This window comes from Cynoglossus semilaevis, chromosome 4, assembly GCF_000523025.1.
Source record: "Cynoglossus semilaevis isolate Cse_v1.0 chromosome 4, Cse_v1.0, whole genome shotgun sequence".
NCBI lineage: Eukaryota > Metazoa > Chordata > Actinopteri > Pleuronectiformes > Cynoglossidae > Cynoglossus > Cynoglossus semilaevis.
The window spans coordinates 3,808,817-3,828,189 of record NC_024310.1 but is presented as its reverse complement, the minus strand read 5'-3'; the positions used below and the strand labels follow the sequence as shown (position 1 = coordinate 3,828,189).

General features: G+C 41.1%; 1 protein-coding gene and 1 long non-coding RNA gene across 4 annotated transcripts in view; one reads left to right on the top strand and one right to left on the bottom strand.

The window, feature by feature from the left end:
• The window catches only part of slc6a4a (solute carrier family 6 member 4a), a 15,215-nt gene extending 1,788 nt beyond the window's left edge, over window positions 1-13,427 (top strand). For 2 of the 3 annotated variants that reach the window (XM_017031817.2, XM_025055078.1), the window contains exons 2-14: window positions 2,040-2,872; window positions 4,570-4,704; window positions 5,274-5,496; window positions 8,382-8,520; window positions 8,747-8,881; window positions 8,964-9,067; window positions 9,430-9,557; window positions 9,676-9,788; window positions 10,271-10,402; window positions 11,068-11,167; window positions 11,268-11,368; window positions 11,506-11,673; window positions 11,937-13,427. In XM_017031817.2, coding sequence (XP_016887306.1) covers window positions 2,419-2,872; window positions 4,570-4,704; window positions 5,274-5,496; window positions 8,382-8,520; window positions 8,747-8,881; window positions 8,964-9,067; window positions 9,430-9,557; window positions 9,676-9,788; window positions 10,271-10,402; window positions 11,068-11,167; window positions 11,268-11,368; window positions 11,506-11,673; window positions 11,937-12,011 — 2,007 coding nt within the window. In that variant the 5' untranslated portion in view covers window positions 2,040-2,418 and the 3' untranslated portion in view covers window positions 12,012-13,427. Of the gene's footprint in view, window positions 1-114; window positions 299-2,039; window positions 2,873-4,569; window positions 4,705-5,273; window positions 5,497-8,381; window positions 8,521-8,746; window positions 8,882-8,963; window positions 9,068-9,429; window positions 9,558-9,675; window positions 9,789-10,270; window positions 10,403-11,067; window positions 11,168-11,267; window positions 11,369-11,505; window positions 11,674-11,936 lie in introns of those variants that run through there. The other variant, XM_008308644.3, reaches the window with a different exon arrangement.
• On the bottom strand, window positions 12,951-15,879 carry LOC112486947 (uncharacterized). The gene is made up of 2 exons (XR_003049576.1): window positions 15,263-15,879; window positions 12,951-14,249 (listed from the first exon to the last, which is right to left on the bottom strand). It is a non-coding gene; the product is annotated as an uncharacterized LOC112486947 (long non-coding RNA).
• Between the last annotated feature and the right edge of the window lie 3,494 nt (window positions 15,880-19,373).

Sequence of the window (19,373 nt, the reverse complement as noted above, 5' to 3'; positions counted from 1 at the left end):
TCTGTCACTCATCTGGTCCATCTCTACGTATTGTATGTGTGCGTGGCTGTCGGTGACTCTGTGTGTGTGTGTGTGTGTATGTGTGGCTGAAAATCAGTGAGAGAAGGGCAACAGGGGAGTGAGAGTGAGAGAGAGAGGGAGAATGAGAGAGGTGGGAGAGCTCGATGGGCAAACACTGTGTCATGATGAGCTAGAGCGTGTTGTTTCTTTGGCAACTTTGTGCAGCACACTGGGAATATTCTAAAAGTTTGGGCTACAATCTGCAGCAGTTTGAATAATTCTTCCATCCTCCCTGAAGGTAATGTTTGCATGTGGACACATTCATATTTTTAATATATTTAACTCATAGGTTATTATTCTTTGCCTGTGGATTTTCTTTAAGCAAACGTAGAGATTACTACTTACATTTGTTTCTTCTACATAACAAATTTATATTGCATTGCCTGTCCTTTAAATTTGCAGAAACTCCACTTGTGCTTTCATCTTGTGAAAGCATTTTACATTCAATCCAGTTTTATACTACTGTGCTGCTTAATATTGTGTAAAAAAATTACACTGTGCTGCTTAATATTGTGTAAAAAAAATAACAGTTTAAAGGTTTTGTAACCTTAAAACAAAGAAGTGAATTTTTTTTCCCATTGTTTCGTTTCATGTGCTCATAGTGTGTTATACGTATAGTTTCTAGTTTCTTTTTATCTTCATTGGTTCTACTGCTATAGAAGTCTTATCAGTGGCTGTTTGCTTTTCTTTGTGCACTGCTGTTTGAGCACGGGCGTTTATGACTACACTTGGTAGTAAAAAAAAAAAAAAAGAAAAAACCTGCGGGCATAACAAAATCATAATGTTTTTAAAAAGTAATAGTTTTTTTTACCAGTACTTCAGTCATATTCAAACAACTACTAGTATTAGTTTGAATTTGACTGAAAGCGTTTGATAAGGTAAACATCTCTGCTGTAGAAGTTTGCTGTGGTTTTAAGTGAAGACTCACATGGGAAATAAAGCCACTGCTGAGACAGCGAAATGATAATTGCTTTCATCAGGAAGTCGGTGTAGTTTGTATGAAACAGATGTTTTTGTTGCTTTACCCTTGTTTCTCTGTTAATTCTGGGTCCAGACTCAGGACAGGCAACATCTTTGTTGTGTTGTTTTCACTTGTCAGTGTGGAGGGAAACGTCGTGATCAGTCAAAGTGCCGTACGCTCGCTCTCAATTAAGAAAAACAGAAAATGGAGTTTTTCCTACAGTAAAAAAACTGGAACTATAAACATGTGGATCCGCACGTTCACATGGTTACTCACATGGTCACTCACATGGTGACGGCATTCTTTAATCCTATTTCTGTACAGGGTACTTCAAATCATCTCCTCCTGGTTCTGTAAAACTTGTGCAGAACAATTGTGAACTCACTGGTCCCTCACAAAGTCACCCTAATAGACACGTTAATGTAAAGTTAATGTGATTAAGTTAATGTCCTAGAGTATTAACATAATGACTGAGGTCTGTAGAAACGTCATTAATGTCTGCTGTCTTACTTGAGGTCAGTCGATCAACTTTAAGTTGCACGAAAGTTACAGATTTAGGAATAGACTTTTTTTTACCAAAAAAAATTAAAATTCTGTTAATTTCTGCTATTCAAAGTTTTTTGTCTTTTTACACGGGGCTTAATTCTGCTTTCTATCTGCTTTCGTTGAAAAGTTTTCATGAGTTTTCTCAAATTGCCCACAGATCAGATATCACGTTATGCAACTTAGGTTGATGTGAAATGAGAAACTCGAGACAACGCTTCGTAAATCAGCGTGTTCTGAGATAAACCTGTGCGGTCGTAGTGGAAACGTGAGAAGAATGTTTCCTTTTCTTGTTTGTTTCAAACGGTCTTTTATTCAGGTTTAAACAGTAGGTTTCACACACAGTAAGACAAGCAGTTATGTTTTATCAAAATATAAAAACAAATATTTACTCCCAACTTTTATAGATGTGTTAGAAAGTAGAAGCCAAATATTCTTGGCACTAATTTGTACACGTTCTCCTTCTTTGTTGCAGTTTCTGAGCGTCACATCCAAGATTCATTTTACTCCCTTCTTCACCACATAACCTTTGAAATTCCCTTGGATTTCCCTCCGAGCTCTCCCTCTGACTCCCTCTTGCTCAACGCGTTACCCTTCTCTCCAACATTCACACACGTCCCCTTATCCCGGCCCCATCTTCCTCTCTCCTCTCCCCTGTTTCTCCTCTACCTGTCCAAGAACAGTCTGGTGTTTCCCCCCCCGCACGAGTCCTTCTCCCCCACAGGTCAGTCCTCTCACTCTCTCTGTTCCCCTAATGGGCACCATATCAGGTACCTTGACCACATTCCCTTCACTGTCACTGAAATCCTCCATCCACCCCTAACCACCCTCGCCAAAACAACCTCAGCATTCCAATGGAGACAAAAGAAACGATGATGATGAACACGTTTTCAGAGGACAAGGCAGAGAAAGAAGGAGACAAGGTCAAAGAGGGAGAGCAGTTTGGGGAGGAAGAGGTGGAGACACAGCAGGAAAATGGAAAGCTGATGCTGGCCGATGGTCTGGCAGAGAAGGGACCCAAGAGCCTGACCTCAAACTCTGGACAGCAGGTTTCCAATGGTTTCACTGCATCTACTCCACCAGGGACTGGGGATTGCCCTGGGGGTCCAACCTCTGGTCCTGTTGCTGGAAGTGGATCCCCTCTGCCTTTGGGGACCTTCAGGACTCTGGTGGTCCAGCAGACCAGCTTGGAGAGGCCCAGAGAAACCTGGAGCAAGAAGATGGACTTCCTGCTGTCCGTAATCGGCTACGCCGTGGACCTGGGGAACGTCTGGCGCTTTCCGTACATCTGCTACCAGAACGGAGGAGGTGAGGAGACAGGAGGGGTTCAATGTTCAAAGTTTTATGTCTGAGTTCTCGTGCGTGTTTGTCAGGATTAACATAATTAAGTCAGGTTTTATCTTTACAGTTTTATTTCAGTATTTCAGTTTTGTCTCAATGAACTTAGAAATATTTCAGTTTTGTCTCAATGAACTTAGAGACAAAACTGAAATACTAGAATTGAAATTTAAATATTGTCCTAACCACCTCTGAAAAATATTCTGAGGAATGTTTATACAGTCGATCTTTACATTAACAATTGACAGTGAAGGGAATGTTTATACAGTCGATCTTTACATCGACAGTGAAAAAGAATCAGTCTTTGTCATTGTTTAGTTACTAAACTGTACTGTAGTCGTATTCATTAATTACAGCATCATTTCATGTCTTTTTCTGTTTAATTTAGTTAATCTTTAATCCTTAAATTACTAATGTAACTGACACTTTGTCTTAGAGTAAATATTACCAGTGAGTATAAAAATGTGGGGCAAGAGCAAATTCTACACTCCCTTTTTTTCACTTTTCTTTTTTTTGTAAACTGAAGACAGTTGTTGTTGTCGTTGTTGTTGTCGTTGTTGTTGTCATTACTTCATTCAGACAAATATGAACAACATGATTGGAATCAGCAGCTTTACTTTTTAGTTTTATTTAAATTAAAGTGGCGTCCATTTGTAAAACAACACAACTCAAGCTAAAAAGCTAAAAAATGTTACAAATAAAGACTTCCTCCTGTCTGGAGTTGTGAGCATTGTTTTGAAAAGCCATTAAATGTGTGGGCTCCACCTGTGTGTCGCTGCAGTCCTCACCTTGCACCAAACAGGGCCTCCCCGTCCACATTTATTGAATTTGCAATAATAACATTTTTGCAATTTCCTGTGTTCAGTGTGTGCCCGGCAGAGCGAGGTAGAGATGGAGACGGGGAGACACTTGATAGAGGCGACAGTATTAATTGTGCTTTTTATGAGAGCCCCTGCAGTCTCTTTCACCTTACTTAATAACCTGTCTCCCGAGCAGCTGCTCAATCAACCCTTATCTTGGCTTCCATGTCACCCAGTGTCACACACACACACGCACGCTGTACACCGCCGCCCTTGGCTACGTGCATGCATTCACGCACATAAAATAAGTTGTATAATCTGATCGGGACATAAAATGAAAGCGGTGTGAAATCAAACTCCCGACAGAGAGTCCTGAGACCCGACTGTCGTCCTGCTGCTCTACATCTTGTCTGTTTGCTTTTCCCAAACCCCCCCTTCTTCACTTTTACACATCCTGCACTAAAGCCAACAGTGTAACAGCGCTGATTAGTCAGTGTAGAATTTATTCCCTGCAGTTCCAAAGAACACAGAGTGATTTAAAGTGAGGGAACAATACCGTGTTGTTGTAAGTGAATGGTCCAGTGTTGTAAAAATGATAAGGTTCTTATAAAATGAAATGATTTACACTGAAAGCTGTTTAATGTTCCTGAGTACTTGTTGGTTGTAGGTCACTGGAAGAGCTGTGGAGACTACGTTTGCCCCCAGTGGTGTAGTAGATGGTTCAACTATTCTATAATTCTTGGAACTTTTTTTTTTATTATTATTCCAGCTTCCAATTTTCCACATTAATCATTAACTTTGTTATTTTACACCATTATTTTCTGTCACTGATTCCCATACATATTTCCCCCACTGTGTCTCGCCCAGGTGCTTTTCTGCTGCCCTACCTGTTGATGGCAGTGTTCGGAGGAGTTCCACTCTTCTACATGGAGCTGGCTCTGGGTCAGTTCCATCGGAGCGGCTGCATTTCCATCTGGAAGTACATTTGCCCAATCTTCAAAGGTAATAAAGGGATTAGGAGTAGGTTTAATGAATAAATAAATAAATATAAAAAAATAATACGTAATAAGTAATAAAAGAGGAGTACTTAAAAAACCAAAGCTGAAGAAAACTGTCTCAAGCTCTTCTTAAAAAAACAAAAAAGTTACAGCAGCAGAAGAAATCCAAAGTGTGACTGTGCCAAACTGTCAGTCTGTGAGTCTCATCTCATTTAACCTTCTCATCCTCCACTTCTCCTTGAGGAACATGCCTTACATCTCACCAATCTAGTCAAAGAGCACGCAGCTGTCTGTTATGGAAATCGTCACATTTCGATGCCAAATGCCAGACATTTAACGGGATTCAAATGTTTGTTACTCACAAATGTCAACCACTTCCTCAACAAACACCGTGTAGTGTGAGATACTGTAGCATCATGGGAGTGATGGACGGCTGTCACGTACAGTTTGTTCATAACTTTAGTCTTTGTGAAACCTAATGATGATAACGATTCCCTAATTCAAACTAATGAGCTCAGGAATGTGATGTACGTGAGAGTCTTCACCTGAAACTATCCTCTTCCTTCCATCCAGGAATCGGCTTCGCCATCTGCATCATCGCCCTCTACATCGCCTTCTACTACAACACCATCATGGCCTGGGCCCTGTATTACCTGCTCTCATCCTTCCGGTCCACTCTGCCCTGGTCCACCTGTACCAACAAGTGGAACACTGCCAACTGTAACCGCTACATGTCCACAGATTCCAACGTGACGTGGTCCAACTCCTCCACCTCGCCGGCCGAGGAGTTCTATATGTAAGTGCATGTAAGTCGGATGTGGGGACAAAGAGGGGAAGAGTGAGGGGGAGAAAGATCGGACTTTATCAACCTGCAGCACAGGTGGGAAAGAGGAAACAGAACTGAGTTCCCCCCCATCCTCCCCCAACCACCCCCACATCGATATATTCACAGTTTCTACTCCAAAATTCCACAGAATTTATTGAAAAACACTTCATTTCTACAAAACTGCAGTTTTATTAAACAAACATAGTAAATGTAAATATGGGTGTAGTTCTCCTACAAACAAAGACAAATATTGAAATCACAATTAATTTCCCTGTAGTTCTCCTACAAACAAAGACAAATGTTGAAATCACAATTAATTTCCCTTCAAATAGCTCCACACCATTTGAAGGGTCCCGCCCCCTACTCCGAGACCCTCATGCCTAAAATGAACGACCTAGAGGTTATTAGATAACTGCGTACTTTAGTATAAGTTCATGGGAAGTCGATGTGTTTCCAGTCCTGTGAAAGTTTTTGAAGGTGTTAATAAGTTCAGTTCAGTTAAGAAAGTTAAGTCAGATAATCATTGGTGACCTGGACTTAACACTTTAGTTCTAGATAAGCACGTTGTCAGCACTTGGTGCAGTCAAATGACTGAAATCAGTTGGACGGTCAGATCAGCTGGGACAGACTTCTGTGTCATTTGAATTCCAGCTTCCGTCTAATTCTCCTCTGCACCGCTCTTATCAGCTGCTCCCATGACCGCGTCTCCATCTGCCCACTGGTCCTGGCTTTATTCAGCGATCACTTTTCCAATTATGTGTTGTAATGTGACAGAACTCCTCAACTCACTCTGGCGCCAGAACTTCCTGTTTTGGAGACCGCGCGCGGCCTCTTGGCCGGTTCCAAACCTCACAGTTCCAAGTTATTACACTATTGTCGAAGGAACTTAAAAATATTGACTCAGAAATGTGACAAGTTCAGAAAAGTTTGCTGTGAGTGATGTATTATTTTCTCCGTCCCCCCGGGGTGAGTCTCATTACAGTGATTTAAAAAACGTGTTGAACGTAGTTGGTCTCAGAGCAACAGTAAAGTCTTTGGAAAGGTTTGGAACCAGAAAGTCTGAACATCTTTTACTACTTATTCAAACGTCTGAATTATTATGTTCTGATGACACTTCGTCACATTTCGATGCCAAATGCCAGACATTTAACGGGATTCAAATGTTTGTTACTCACAAATGTCAACCACTTCCTCAACAAACACCGTGTAGTGTGAGATACTGTAGCATCATGGGAGTGATGGACGGCTGTCACGTACAGTTTGTTCATAACTTTAGTCTTTGTGAAACCTAATGATGATAACGATTCCCTAATTCAAACTAATGAGCTCAGGAATGTGATGTACGTGAGAGTCTTCACCTGAAACTATCCTCTTCCTTCCATCCAGGAATCGGCTTCGCCATCTGCATCATCGCCCTCTACATCGCCTTCTACTACAACACCATCATGGCCTGGGCCCTGTATTACCTGCTCTCATCCTTCCGGTCCACTCTGCCCTGGTCCACCTGTACCAACAAGTGGAACACTGCCAACTGTAACCGCTACATGTCCACAGATTCCAACGTGACGTGGTCCAACTCCTCCACCTCGCCGGCCGAGGAGTTCTATATGTAAGTGCATGTAAGTCGGATGTGGGGACAAAGAGGGGAAGAGTGAGGGGGAGAAAGATCGGACTTTATCAACCTGCAGCACAGGTGGGAAAGAGGAAACAGAACTGAGTTCCCCCCCATCCTCCCCCAACCACCCCCACATCGATATATTCACAGTTTCTACTCCAAAATTCCACAGAATTTATTGAAAAACACTTCATTTCTACAAAACTGCAGTTTTATTAAACAAACATAGTAAATGTAAATATGGGTGTAGTTCTCCTACAAACAAAGACAAATGTTGAAATCACAATTAATTTCCCTTCAAATAGCTCCACACCATTTGAAGGGTCCCGCCCCCTACTCCGAGACCCTCATGCCTAAAATGAACGACCTAGAGGTTATTAGATAACTGCGTACTTTAGTATAAGTTCATGGGAAGTCGATGTGTTTCCAGTCCTGTGAAAGTTTTTGAAGGTGTTAATAAGTTCAGTTCAGTTAAGAAAGTTAAGTCAGATAATCATTGGTGACCTGGACTTAACACTTTAGTTCTAGATAAGCACGTTGTCAGCACTTGGTGCAGTCAAATGACTGAAATCAGTTGGACGGTCAGATCAGCTGGGACAGACTTCTGTGTCATTTGAATTCCAGCTTCCGTCTAATTCTCCTCTGCACCGCTCTTATCAGCTGCTCCCATGACCGCGTCTCCATCTGCCCACTGGTCCTGGCTTTATTCAGCGATCACTTTTCCAATTATGTGTTGTAATGTGACAGAACTCCTCAACTCACTCTGGCGCCAGAACTTCCTGTTTTGGAGACCGCGCGCGGCCTCTTGGCCGGTTCCAAACCTCACAGTTCCAAGTTATTACACTATTGTCGAAGGAACTTAAAAATATTGACTCAGAAATGTGACAAGTTCAGAAAAGTTTGCTGTAAGTGATGTATTATTTTCTCCGTCCCCCCGGGGTGAGTCTCATTACAGTGATTTAAAAAACGTGTTGAACGTAGTTGGTCTCAGAGCAACAGTAAAGTCTTTGGAAAGGTTTGGAACCAGAAAGTCTGAACATCTTTTACTACTTATTCAAACGTCTGAATTATTATGTTCTGATGACACTTATGTTGCTTTGCTTTAAATATATATATGTTTGAATCTTCTGTACTTCCTCACCCCACGATCCTTCTCCACACCATTTAATGTCAACCTTACATTTCCTTGTTCCTTATTTCCCTCGCTGACCCTCTCACTCACACCCTCCTCCCCGTCCAGACGGCAGGTGTTGCAGGTCCACCTCTCTCCAGGTCTGCACCAGCTTGGCTCTGTTAGCTGGCAGCTAGCCCTCTGCCTGCTCTTCATCTTCACCATCGTCTACTTCAGCATCTGGAAGGGAGTCAAGATGTCCGGAAAGGTAACGAGTGGAGCGACGGTCTGATGGAATCAGTGTAATTTGTCTCTTTTCCCAGTTTTGGAATTAGTTTCTTTTAAACAGGATTCTTCAAGTTTCTTCTAGCTTTGTCTCTTTTCCCAGTTTTGGAATTATTTCTTCAAGTTCTTCAAGGATTCTTCAAGTTTCTTCTGTGTCTGAATGAATAAATCCTGAAAGTTTATTTTCACATGATGTTCTTGTCCACCAGGTGGTCTGGGTGACTGCTACCTTCCCCTACCTGGTCCTGTTTGTCTTACTAATCCGTGGGGCCACACTGCCCGGAGCCTGGAGGGGAGTGGTCTTCTACCTCAAACCTGACTGGGAGAAACTACTAAGTACTACAGTGAGTCACTTCAATGCATCAATAAACTGATTTTTTTTTTCTCGATCCCTGTCTGACCTCATCACTCTGTGTCGTCTGTCAGGTGTGGATCGATGCTGCCGCTCAGATCTTCTTCTCTCTGGGTCCAGGCTTTGGGGTCCTCCTGGCTTTTGCCAGCTACAACCCATTTCATAACAACTGCTACAAGTGAGGATGTTTTCTGGGGAGTTTTTTTTTTGTTTTGTTAATATTTGTTTGGTTGATATATAGAGCCTGAAAAATGAGACAATAAATTACCGTTTTACTATTTTTCTTTAATTATAACTATAATAAGTTAATTATTATAGTCACTATAGTTATTTTTTTATTATTATTATATACATCGTACAAAGGGCCAAATTATTGTACAAACACCAGGCAACACTGTTGGCCGTGTAAATGGAAAAAGTTCACATCCAAAAACATATAGTTTAATATTGTATTTTCATTTGTCACTTTTAATGTCACTTTTAAAATGAATTTTATTTTTTTTTACTTTATTTGGACCACTTTGTCCCACTCCCACTCAGAGATGCCTTGGTCACCAGCTCCGTCAACTGTCTGACCAGCTTTCTGTCAGGCTTCGTCATCTTCACAGTGCTGGGATACATGGCTGAGATGAGGAAACAGGAAGTAGACACTGTGGCCAAGGATGCTGGCAAGAAACAATTCAATATTATTGATTAATTCTTTCTCATTGAAGGACACGTTCATAACCAAGTGGAGTCCATCAGTGAATTAGATTTTTAACATCCATGTCCTCTCTGTTTTTACAGGTCCAAGTCTGCTCTTCATCATTTATGCAGAAGCGATAGCCAACATGCCTGCTGCCACTTTCTTCTCCATCATCTTCTTCCTCATGATCATCATGTTAGGACTTGACAGCACGGTACGCTAGATGGTGGCTAAAAACATGTAAACGTTCAAACCGCTGCTCCCATCAGCCTTATTTATGTGGCACACTTTCTCACACACTCACACCTTTGTTCCCACTTTTCCATAAGGCTGAGGACTATGATTTGGTTTCACAGGTTTATTTGGATAACAATCCACAGAAACACTATGATAGGACTCTCGTATCACCGTTGTGTGGCGATCTTGTCTTCATAATTCTGTGTTTTATTGGCTGCGAGGCAGCCAGCTGGAGAGACCTGTGGGGCTCTTATCGCACAACGATAATCAGTTCACGATCAGCATCAGTGTCTCTGGGCTCCTCACTTTATGACTGAGGATATTACTTCAAATCTGAAGTCGCGTGTTCTATTATTTTGTCTCCTGGACTTCTCTGGATGTTTGTTCTGGGTTCAGAAACTTTGACTCTGCTGTGACTGGTACTTCAAACATACTCACGTCTTTGTTTGCTCTCGTCAGTTCGCAGGGTTGGAGGGTGTGATCACAGCTATGTTGGACGAGTTCCCTCATCTACTGGCCAAGAGACGAGAGTGGTTTGTCTTGGGCCTGGTGTGCGTTTGCTACCTCGGAGCTCTATCCACACTCACATACGTAGGTTAAACAAACAAATGTGACATCATCACTGTAGTTATAAAACAACAAACAATAATGTGTTTGAAAGCCATCAGACCAAACATCTGCTGTTCTCACAGATAAACAATGAGCCGTCTGCTATTTGTGATGTTATCAGCCCGATATTAGCACAATTATGTCCCTTTTTTTCTCCTCGGAAACCCGATAACACACACTGTGTGCTTAACACTCCTGCCTCAGGAGCAAAAAGCAGGCAGTCATGGGTTTGATTCCCAGAGGAACCACGTACTTGGCGCCTGCATGGGGCAGCCTGTTGCAGCAGATCTGTTAACACTAGAAGTTCCCAAAGTGTGGGGTCAATAAAGTTCAAATTATTATTAATTATTAATTATTATTAAATAAACTGGAATTACCTGTGGGGACAAGAGACGTTTACCGCAGTTTTGGGGAAAACAACTGCACATATCGGTATCGAAAACAAATAAAAAAATACATATCGGTATCGAAAACAAATAAAAAGTGTAAAAAAAAAACTGTCACAGTGGTAAACAACCTGTGTGAACTTTTGTAAACAAAAACTTTTCTATTCTTAATTACCAACCTGTGTGAACTTTTGTAAACAAAACTTTTCTAGTTAATTCTAAACCCCTTCTCTTCCCTCTCACCTTCCTCTTCCCTCACAGGGTGGAGCATTTGTAGTGAAGCTGTTTGAAGAGTACGCGACAGGCCCAGCAGTCATCACTGTGGTTCTGCTGGAAGTCATCGCTGTTTCTTGGTTTTATGGTAGGCTGAGAGAGTCATGTGATCAATGTGGGATTAACACTATTTTGGTGTCACTTACCCTGATTGTTTTTTGTTGTTGTTGTTGTTGTTGTTGTTGCAGGTACCAACCGTTTCTGCAATGACATACAGCTGATGCTCGGTTTTTACCCAGGAGGCTTTTGGAGGGTGTGTTGGGTTGCCATCTGCCCTTGCTTTCTGCTGGTGAGACTAATCTCCAGTTGTTACTGAGACATTTAAATTAAAAAAAGTATCCTAAAGTTGCAGTCACAGTTTTTTTTAATATATATTTACACTGATGGGTGATGGTCCGTCTGCCTTTCTTCTCTGCTCACGTCCAGTTCATCATCATCAGTTTTTTAGCCTTCCCTCCTGAGGTAAAGTTGTTTCACTATGAGTACTCACAGTGGACCACTGTTCTGGGCTACTGCATCGGAGTTTCCTCGTTTATCTGTGTACCTGCCTATATGGTTTACCACCTGCTCACTACCAAGGGAACATTCAAACAGGTACTGCTGCAGCACCTTTTACTTTTCTGCTTTGGTTTATTAGTCTGTTGGCCTTGAAGTTCCCCCGTAGTCTCCCATAATCTTTTCTGTTCCTTTCCTTTCCTCTCCACTCCCCTCATTTCCTTTTCTTTTTTTCTACCTCTTCTTTCCTTGAGTTTGTTTCCTTTCCTCTCCTTATCTTATCTTAACTTCCCTCTCCTGTTGTCTGTTTTGAGGTCACTGCCCTGAAATCCCACTGAACGTCTGCCTCTTTGTCTTCACAGCGGCTGCTGAAGAGCATCACTCCAGAGCCCAGCAGTGAAAACCACAGAGACTTCATCATCACCAACGCGGTCTGACCAAACTCTGTCTGAAAGAAGGAGCCGCTCCACTGACCCAGAGTGCCCTCCTCTGGGCAAACTGCACACCTACTGGACAAAGGGGCTACTTTTCACCATCTCTGCCTCTTTTCATAAATCTACGTTATTGGTTAATTTTTTATGTTAAGATCTACAGGTGGAGGTGATGGTGGATCGTTTGGTTTCAATCCCTTACTGTAGTGTCGAAACCTCAGAGCAGAACCACACTTTTATTTAACTCACTGAAAACACAGGCAGTGACCAAACCGTCTTCAGGTGAAACTGCTGAGGCTGCGTTTTAATCACAACATTTTCTGTGTTTGTATGAAGGAGAAGTACAGTTACAGTTAGCGCTCTCCGAATTAAGCTCATGATAATCAATTAAAAAAAACACATTATCGGTTTTCCATTTAATCTCAATCTTTATCGTGTTGTCAACTCATTCAATAAAAAAACAAAAAACAAACATGTAGCAAAATATTCAGGTATATTTTTTACACATGTTTCTCAAGCCAAAAATATCTCACGTATTCTGTCAATAATTCTGAAAATGTTTTCAAAACTGTCATAGTCTTTCTTTGGTTTTTACCTCTGATTGGTTCATTGCATCTGTGGAGCTGTGATGGATTTGTGATGACTTCATCACACTGTGAAGCTGTCAGTGTGTGTGTGTGTGTGTGTGTGTGTGTGTGTGTGTTAGACTGTTAGTCTGTAGCAGAATGAGTCACAGACAGAACACAAGACGTTTATTCACTCTATAACTGCAATATAAGATAGTATGTCTTATATACTATACATGTATTTATTTTATTGACCTTTTGACCTTTTAATCCCACTCACTACGACATCAGTGTCACAAGGAAAAAAACCAAATATGGATCAGAGCTAATAACATCTCACGACCAACTAAAAAAAAAAACATCACTGCTTTTTTTTTCCGTTTTACCAAAAAACTGTGTTGTGTGTGTGTGTGTGTGTGTGTGTGTGTGTGTGTGCGTGCATCTGTGGAAGCAGGAGTTAAATATGGCGAGTACTGTACAACTACATGTGATGTGTGTCTGGTATTGATGTTATCTATCCTGTGAAGACCTGTCTACTCCTGCCACTGATGTGTGAGTGTGTGATCACTTCCTGTGTGTGTGTGTGTGTATGTTCAGATGTGTGAGTGAAGTTTCTCTTGTGTGTGTGCGTGTGAGAGACGTGTGTGTGTGTCTGTAATGTGATGGAGCTCCTGTTGTCTTGTAAACAGTTTATAAATTGTAGTTAACCTCCTTGTCTCTCTGTCCCTCCCATCTCTTAAGCTCATAAAAAATATATGTATGTCAATAAAGACTGTATTGAGACACCTGTATAGTATAAAGAAATGAATATATATGGAAATATTATGGAATAGAAAAGATATATGGAAATAAAATTTAAAAAAAATCTCAATGAAATGTTTTGGTTTCAATCCATTAATTGCACATTTACATTAGATAAAATAAAAATGATTTTTACTGTGTGATAAAGCTAGGAGTGGCTGAAATATGTGAGGGTGGTGCAGGGCTTGTATGCAGCAAAGAAGGCTAAGACTGTTGAAGAGTGTCGTCAGAGTGACAGATGGGTATGGCAGGACTAAAACAGGCTCCAACGCCATGAATATTTGACTGTTCGATCAATACAGTACAGATTGATACAGATACAAATCGAAAGATCGGTACAGTACTGTAGGATATTAATACGGTATCTTGAAATGAAAGATCCTGATATATCAACATATCAATATTTTCTAAAACATATATATTTGTAGACATATGCGAAAACAACAACATCCACCTTTGGTGACTATAGGATGAAATAGCAGCTACTTCCTGTCGTATCATTAAAGCAGGAAACTGTCTTCTAGCAGCAGTACTGTGACTTTACTTGAGAGTGATCAGGACTGGGTCAGATTTGTTAAGAAATACCTCAGAGCCTGATTCAGACTGAGGTCCAAACCATGTTCAGTCCGTATTAAGACCCGTCCTGATCAATTGTTGTAGCAGTGTGTAGTCCGATTGTGTGTCCGTGTGTATTTACTGTGCTGTACAACACGCTGCCTCCTTGTCATCACTGATTAATCCTGCAGCTGAAATCAGTAATCAGCAGCTACAGCCGACAGTCTGGTGTTGAAGAGCGGACACAGTCATAGTATTGTATGAAGGGACGATCGTCAGCTCACGCCAGTGAATTACGGCTCGTCACAGATGTGGTGTCGTACTGCAGACATGTTACACGGATAGACACAGTAGATTGATACAGTGTATAAAATATGCTTGTTTATTTATTTTATTATTTATTCAGTTATTTTTATTAATCATTTTGAACAGTGAAAACATTTGTATTCTGTATTCTTGTCTTCTTTGTTAAAGGATTTTGTCCAAAATAAACACAACCTCTATATGAGTTTGTCCTTGTTATGACATAATGGCTAAAGACAGTACTGTAAAAGTTGTTCACTACAATATTCATAATACAGTGACTGTTTTTAGTAGGAAGTGAGAGTGTTTGAAAGATGAGAGCAAAAATAAAACATGCAGAAAAAGAGATATCATATTCACCTGTTTTTGTCATAAAAAACAACAAACATCATCATGATTATAATAAGACAGAAGATCGAAAACGTTGGATTCACTGGATTTTGTGGCCTCGCTGAGTCAGGTTGTATTTTCAGGACTGGAGTTAGAATTTAAAAAAAAGTTCTGATTGAATTAGTGTTTGGGTTAGAATTAGGATTTGTGTGTGTTTGTGTTTGTGTATTCGTACATGTGTGTGTTTTATTGAGGCAATTTCCTCCCAGCTCCCTCACCCCCCGACTGACAGACACGTCCTGTGTCTCTGCCTCTCTTTATCACTGTAGATCTATATTAAACAGTGCAGCACACCCTCTGTCTCCCTTCTCTCCCCCCACCTCCTTCTTCTCCTCCCCTTTTCTCCTTCTCCTGGTCTACCTGTCATCTCAGCACCCCCTACTATCAGGAGTCCATCAGAACCTGCAGCTCATTTTATCAACTCAACTCATATCTTTTCATATTCTTCTTCTTCTTTTTCTTCTTCTTCTTCTTCTTCATTTACCCTTTGCCCCCCCGCCCACTGTAGTCCTGGCAGTTCACAATGACTTTCCATTTTGCTCTCAGCTCTCTGACATATCTTTCAACTCCCCTTTCTGACTGAGTCTCCAGCCGTCCGCAGGGTCACTGTCTGATTCTGACAGCAAAAACCATGACATTTACCTCTTTAACTGGCTGCGTCCCGCTCCTCTCTGGGTCTCTTCATTTCTTCCTCCCTAACCCTGAGTCTCTGCTGCTGATCCGCTGATACGGCTGCTTCCTCTGAAGAACAGGAAATGAAAATTTTCTTCTTTTTTTTCTTCTCTGCAAGGTGTTGCTCCCGCTCTTTATCGCAGAGAAACCTTGAATCTCAGCGACGACTCTCTCTCACTCCTATAATGAACTAATTTTGCAGGAAGGGAGAATAGCATCTTATCTGTGCAGAGAAGGCCGTCATCTCCGTCTCTCTCTCTCTTCTTCTGTTCTTCCAGTTCATATCATCGTTGCTAAGAGACTCTAAGAGTCCCTTGATCTGTCATCTTTTCATTATGGGCTGCTGAGATAAGATGGAAAATTAAACAAGTGATTTTTTATGACTTAATAAGCCTAAAATTATGACTTTTAGCTGATTTTCTTCCATTTCAAGTCTTTCTTTTTTGTCATATTTAGAGCTCTAACTTAACACTCTGACCTGCTGACTGATACATTTGCATTTCTATCATGTCCTTCTGGGGAGTTCAATCGTTGTGGTATGCAGAAGTCCTACTACGTCAACCAGGTAACTTGGCTACAGACTTAAATACAGCCCCAAACATTTACAGAACCCTTTCTGTACTTTTCTTTCAAGGTTTTGAATAGGATTTTTCACGTCATCAGACTGAACTGTGTACTGGCTTAAAATTCAGTTTATGTTTAAGTAAACTTGACTTCTGTTTTTACTACTTTGTTGGAGGAATAACAAGTAATATAATGAGTAATATATCTATGTAGTGATTTAATAGCTTCTCTGGTAAGTAACAGCAAAATAATAATAATAATACATAAAAACATGCATGTCCTTTTATATTGTTTGTTTTCTTAATGAATAAATAAAAAATATATAAAGCAGATAATGGTCAGTTTTATAGTTTTATACAGTTCCAGTTTTATAAGAACTTGTTATATGCGTTGTATTATATATTTTATATTATATATATTATATATTTATTTATATATTATATATTTTGATACATTTCCCTCCCGACTGTGGGTTGATATTAAATGTGACCATACCTCCCCCTGTTGGCTTTAAAATAAATCACCGAATCACCAAAATTAGCTTGTTGTTACCAGTGCTGCCCGCTAGGAGGACTGGAGCGCTATGGAGAGGAGGAGAGTGAAACGATCAGGGTGTGGACCTGAATGGCATGATGGCAGTAACAGACAGTGACATCATGGTTATTTTATACATAGAGAATACACGCGCGCGCGCGCGCGTACAGACACACACACACATATCTTAAGGCGCGCGCGCGCGTACACACACACACACTTATCTTAACTAACTATTACAAAAGTATGCTTAATCCATTATTCTAATGCTAAAGTCCAACTAAAATCTTAACCTTACAGTGTTCCTTGTGGGGAACTTCCACATGTCCACAAACAAAAGAAGAGTCCCCACAACAGTCATTGTCAAAATAATGTCCCCACAAGTATAGCAGTGTCAGGTGACGAGCTGACACACTGCTCCAGAGCACAGCTTTGATTCTAAGCAGGATTGTGTTCCGTCTCATTGTTCTTATCCAGCCGTAAGTCTCTTAAAGAACCTCATCCTCTTCTCTAATCCTCATCTTAATCTTGTTTCCCTCACACCCTCTCCACCTCCGCTTAGTCACGTCTCTTTACTTTACCTGCCTGCAGGGAAGGGGGGGAGGGGGAGAGAAAACAAATCGACTTTTTTCTTTCTCTTATTTCCGCCTTGTGTTGGCCTCATCATTACTGTGCACTTTTCACTCTCTCATCTTTTTCTTTTCTTTTCTTAAAAAATGCAGTTAGATAATGTTTGCTCTGGCAAAACAGCAGAGAGGGGAGTTCTACTGGATAGTCGTAAAATATTTATGCTTTACATCATTTTAACAGAGCTAAGGGATAAAATGCATAATTCATAGGGGAACACCCAAACTCAGGGAGGGGTGGATCCTGGAGTCATTAGTCATCCTCTCACTTCTTCATCCACAATTGATTTTTGTCTTCTAATTGTATCACTATATGTTTTAACACAAGTGCAAAGTCATCACTGTTTTTTTTTTTTTTTTACCTGCATGGAAATGTTTTCTTTCCAGGATTATTCAGCTTCTTTTTCTTTATCCTCTTCTACTTTGCTCAGAAACGCTGCGTCTTATTAGATGATCAATAAAGACAAAGGATGGAGAGGAGAAGGGAGGATGGGGGAGAACAGGGTGATGAGGAGGAGGAGGAGCTGGAGGAGGCAATGACCCAGATAATGCAATGAGTGAGGCCGTGTATAGACCTCAGCTTCACACCCGCCTACGCCTCATGCGCTCTGTGTCCCCAACACCCACTGCTGTGCCTGCAAACCTGACGAATATTTGTTCCCTTTACTGGGAAGTAGAAAAGAGCAGAAGGAGTTGTAGTGGAGACCGGGTTTCAACACCGGGGAGGCGTCCACATCCTCAGGGGATGTGAACATCTCACCATCCATCACCTTCGTCATGACCCTTTTCTGACTCTCTGACATTCACTCACACACCCACACACATACACACATGCACTCACGACCACACCTCCCCCGACCTTAACCCCACCACAGTCATATCTCATCTCCCACGAGACGCGGGTGATTGGGGGGAAAAAAGCGAGCAGGAGATGTGAGGTCAGGTGTTCTTCTGCTGAACATACTCTGCAGAAACATATAGGAACACTGTGCTGAATTATTCATGCCGCTTTATGTCACCTATCTAATAACATGGTGCACACACACGCGCACACACACATTTTATTTTTAAGTTATTTACTTTAAAAATGCAGTCTTCTCTAAGGCTCAGCTAACCCCTCCTTAAATTTTATCTGCAGCTTTATCTGCAGTTTTGATTTCCATTAAAACCCTGACAGGGGGCAGCATCCCTGAAGAGGACCCACACACTGTGGCCCTTTAAAACAAATGGAAATTTGATTAATATATAATATTTCTAAGCCTTCAAAATATTGTTTTACAGATAAACACACAGGCAGGCACGGATAGTACATGCATTCGTTCAACAGTCAGTCAGTCAGTCACTTAAACCCATTTGACAGCTGCTTCTAAATGCGCATGTGCCTGACAAGCAGCAAGGCATGGCCACTGGTGTCAGAGGAACTGTAGTCGTGTAAGAACAACAAGGGAAATGCTAGCAAAATAAAAGCACAAGCAAGAAACTCGCGCCGTCGTTGTATGAACTTCATAACATTTTAAGGACTAAACAAACATACAACGAATAAAAAGATTATTTTATTTAGCCTCAAATAAATTTAACTTTGTACAGTTGTAGTTTGAATTATGTTTTCTAGGCAATAAATCACAACTATTGATAGATAAACCCTTTTCGTGGTTGTGATTGTGGGTATTGGGATAATGCGAGGTTTAATTTTCAAACATATTTCTGTAAAAATCTAGAAAAAACTCAAACTGCCCTTTTTGGAAATAATTCAGAAACCATTTTAAACGTGAAATCAATATTTCACACACATCTAAAAGAACAACTGTACCTTCGAATTTGTAACTTAAAGACTTGAGCCAACAATCTTTTATGTTGAAAACCCCACTTCCGGACACACCTAGGCTTTTGTGTAACTTGACGTTAGCGGATAAACTAAGCAGCAGTCAGCAAAGAAACAACCACTGGAAGTCGGTGTCGCTTTTTTTTAACCGAGGTCATTATTGTGTGAAATAATGTGTGGTGTCCCGGGGCATCTTTCTCAGAGGTGACCGGGGTGTGAGCAGCAGCAGCCGGGATGGCGCTGGTCACCGTTCAGCGGTCACCGACACCGAGCACCACGTCAAGCCCCTCAGTGTCTGTAAGTGTCCGTTAGTAAGAATGACTTTCTCGTCTCAGGGTGGTTTCGATTGTGGTTTTTGTCTGTCACACACAGACACTGTTATCGCTGCCAATGGATGCTAATGTGACTTAACCCGGCTAGCCTAAGCTCAGCTAACCTGACTTACTAACTGGGTTCAACTAACCTGAACCCAGTTAACTTGGCAGGTTAGTGACTGACTGCTTTGCCATTCGAACAGCTATAAGCAAAAGTGGAA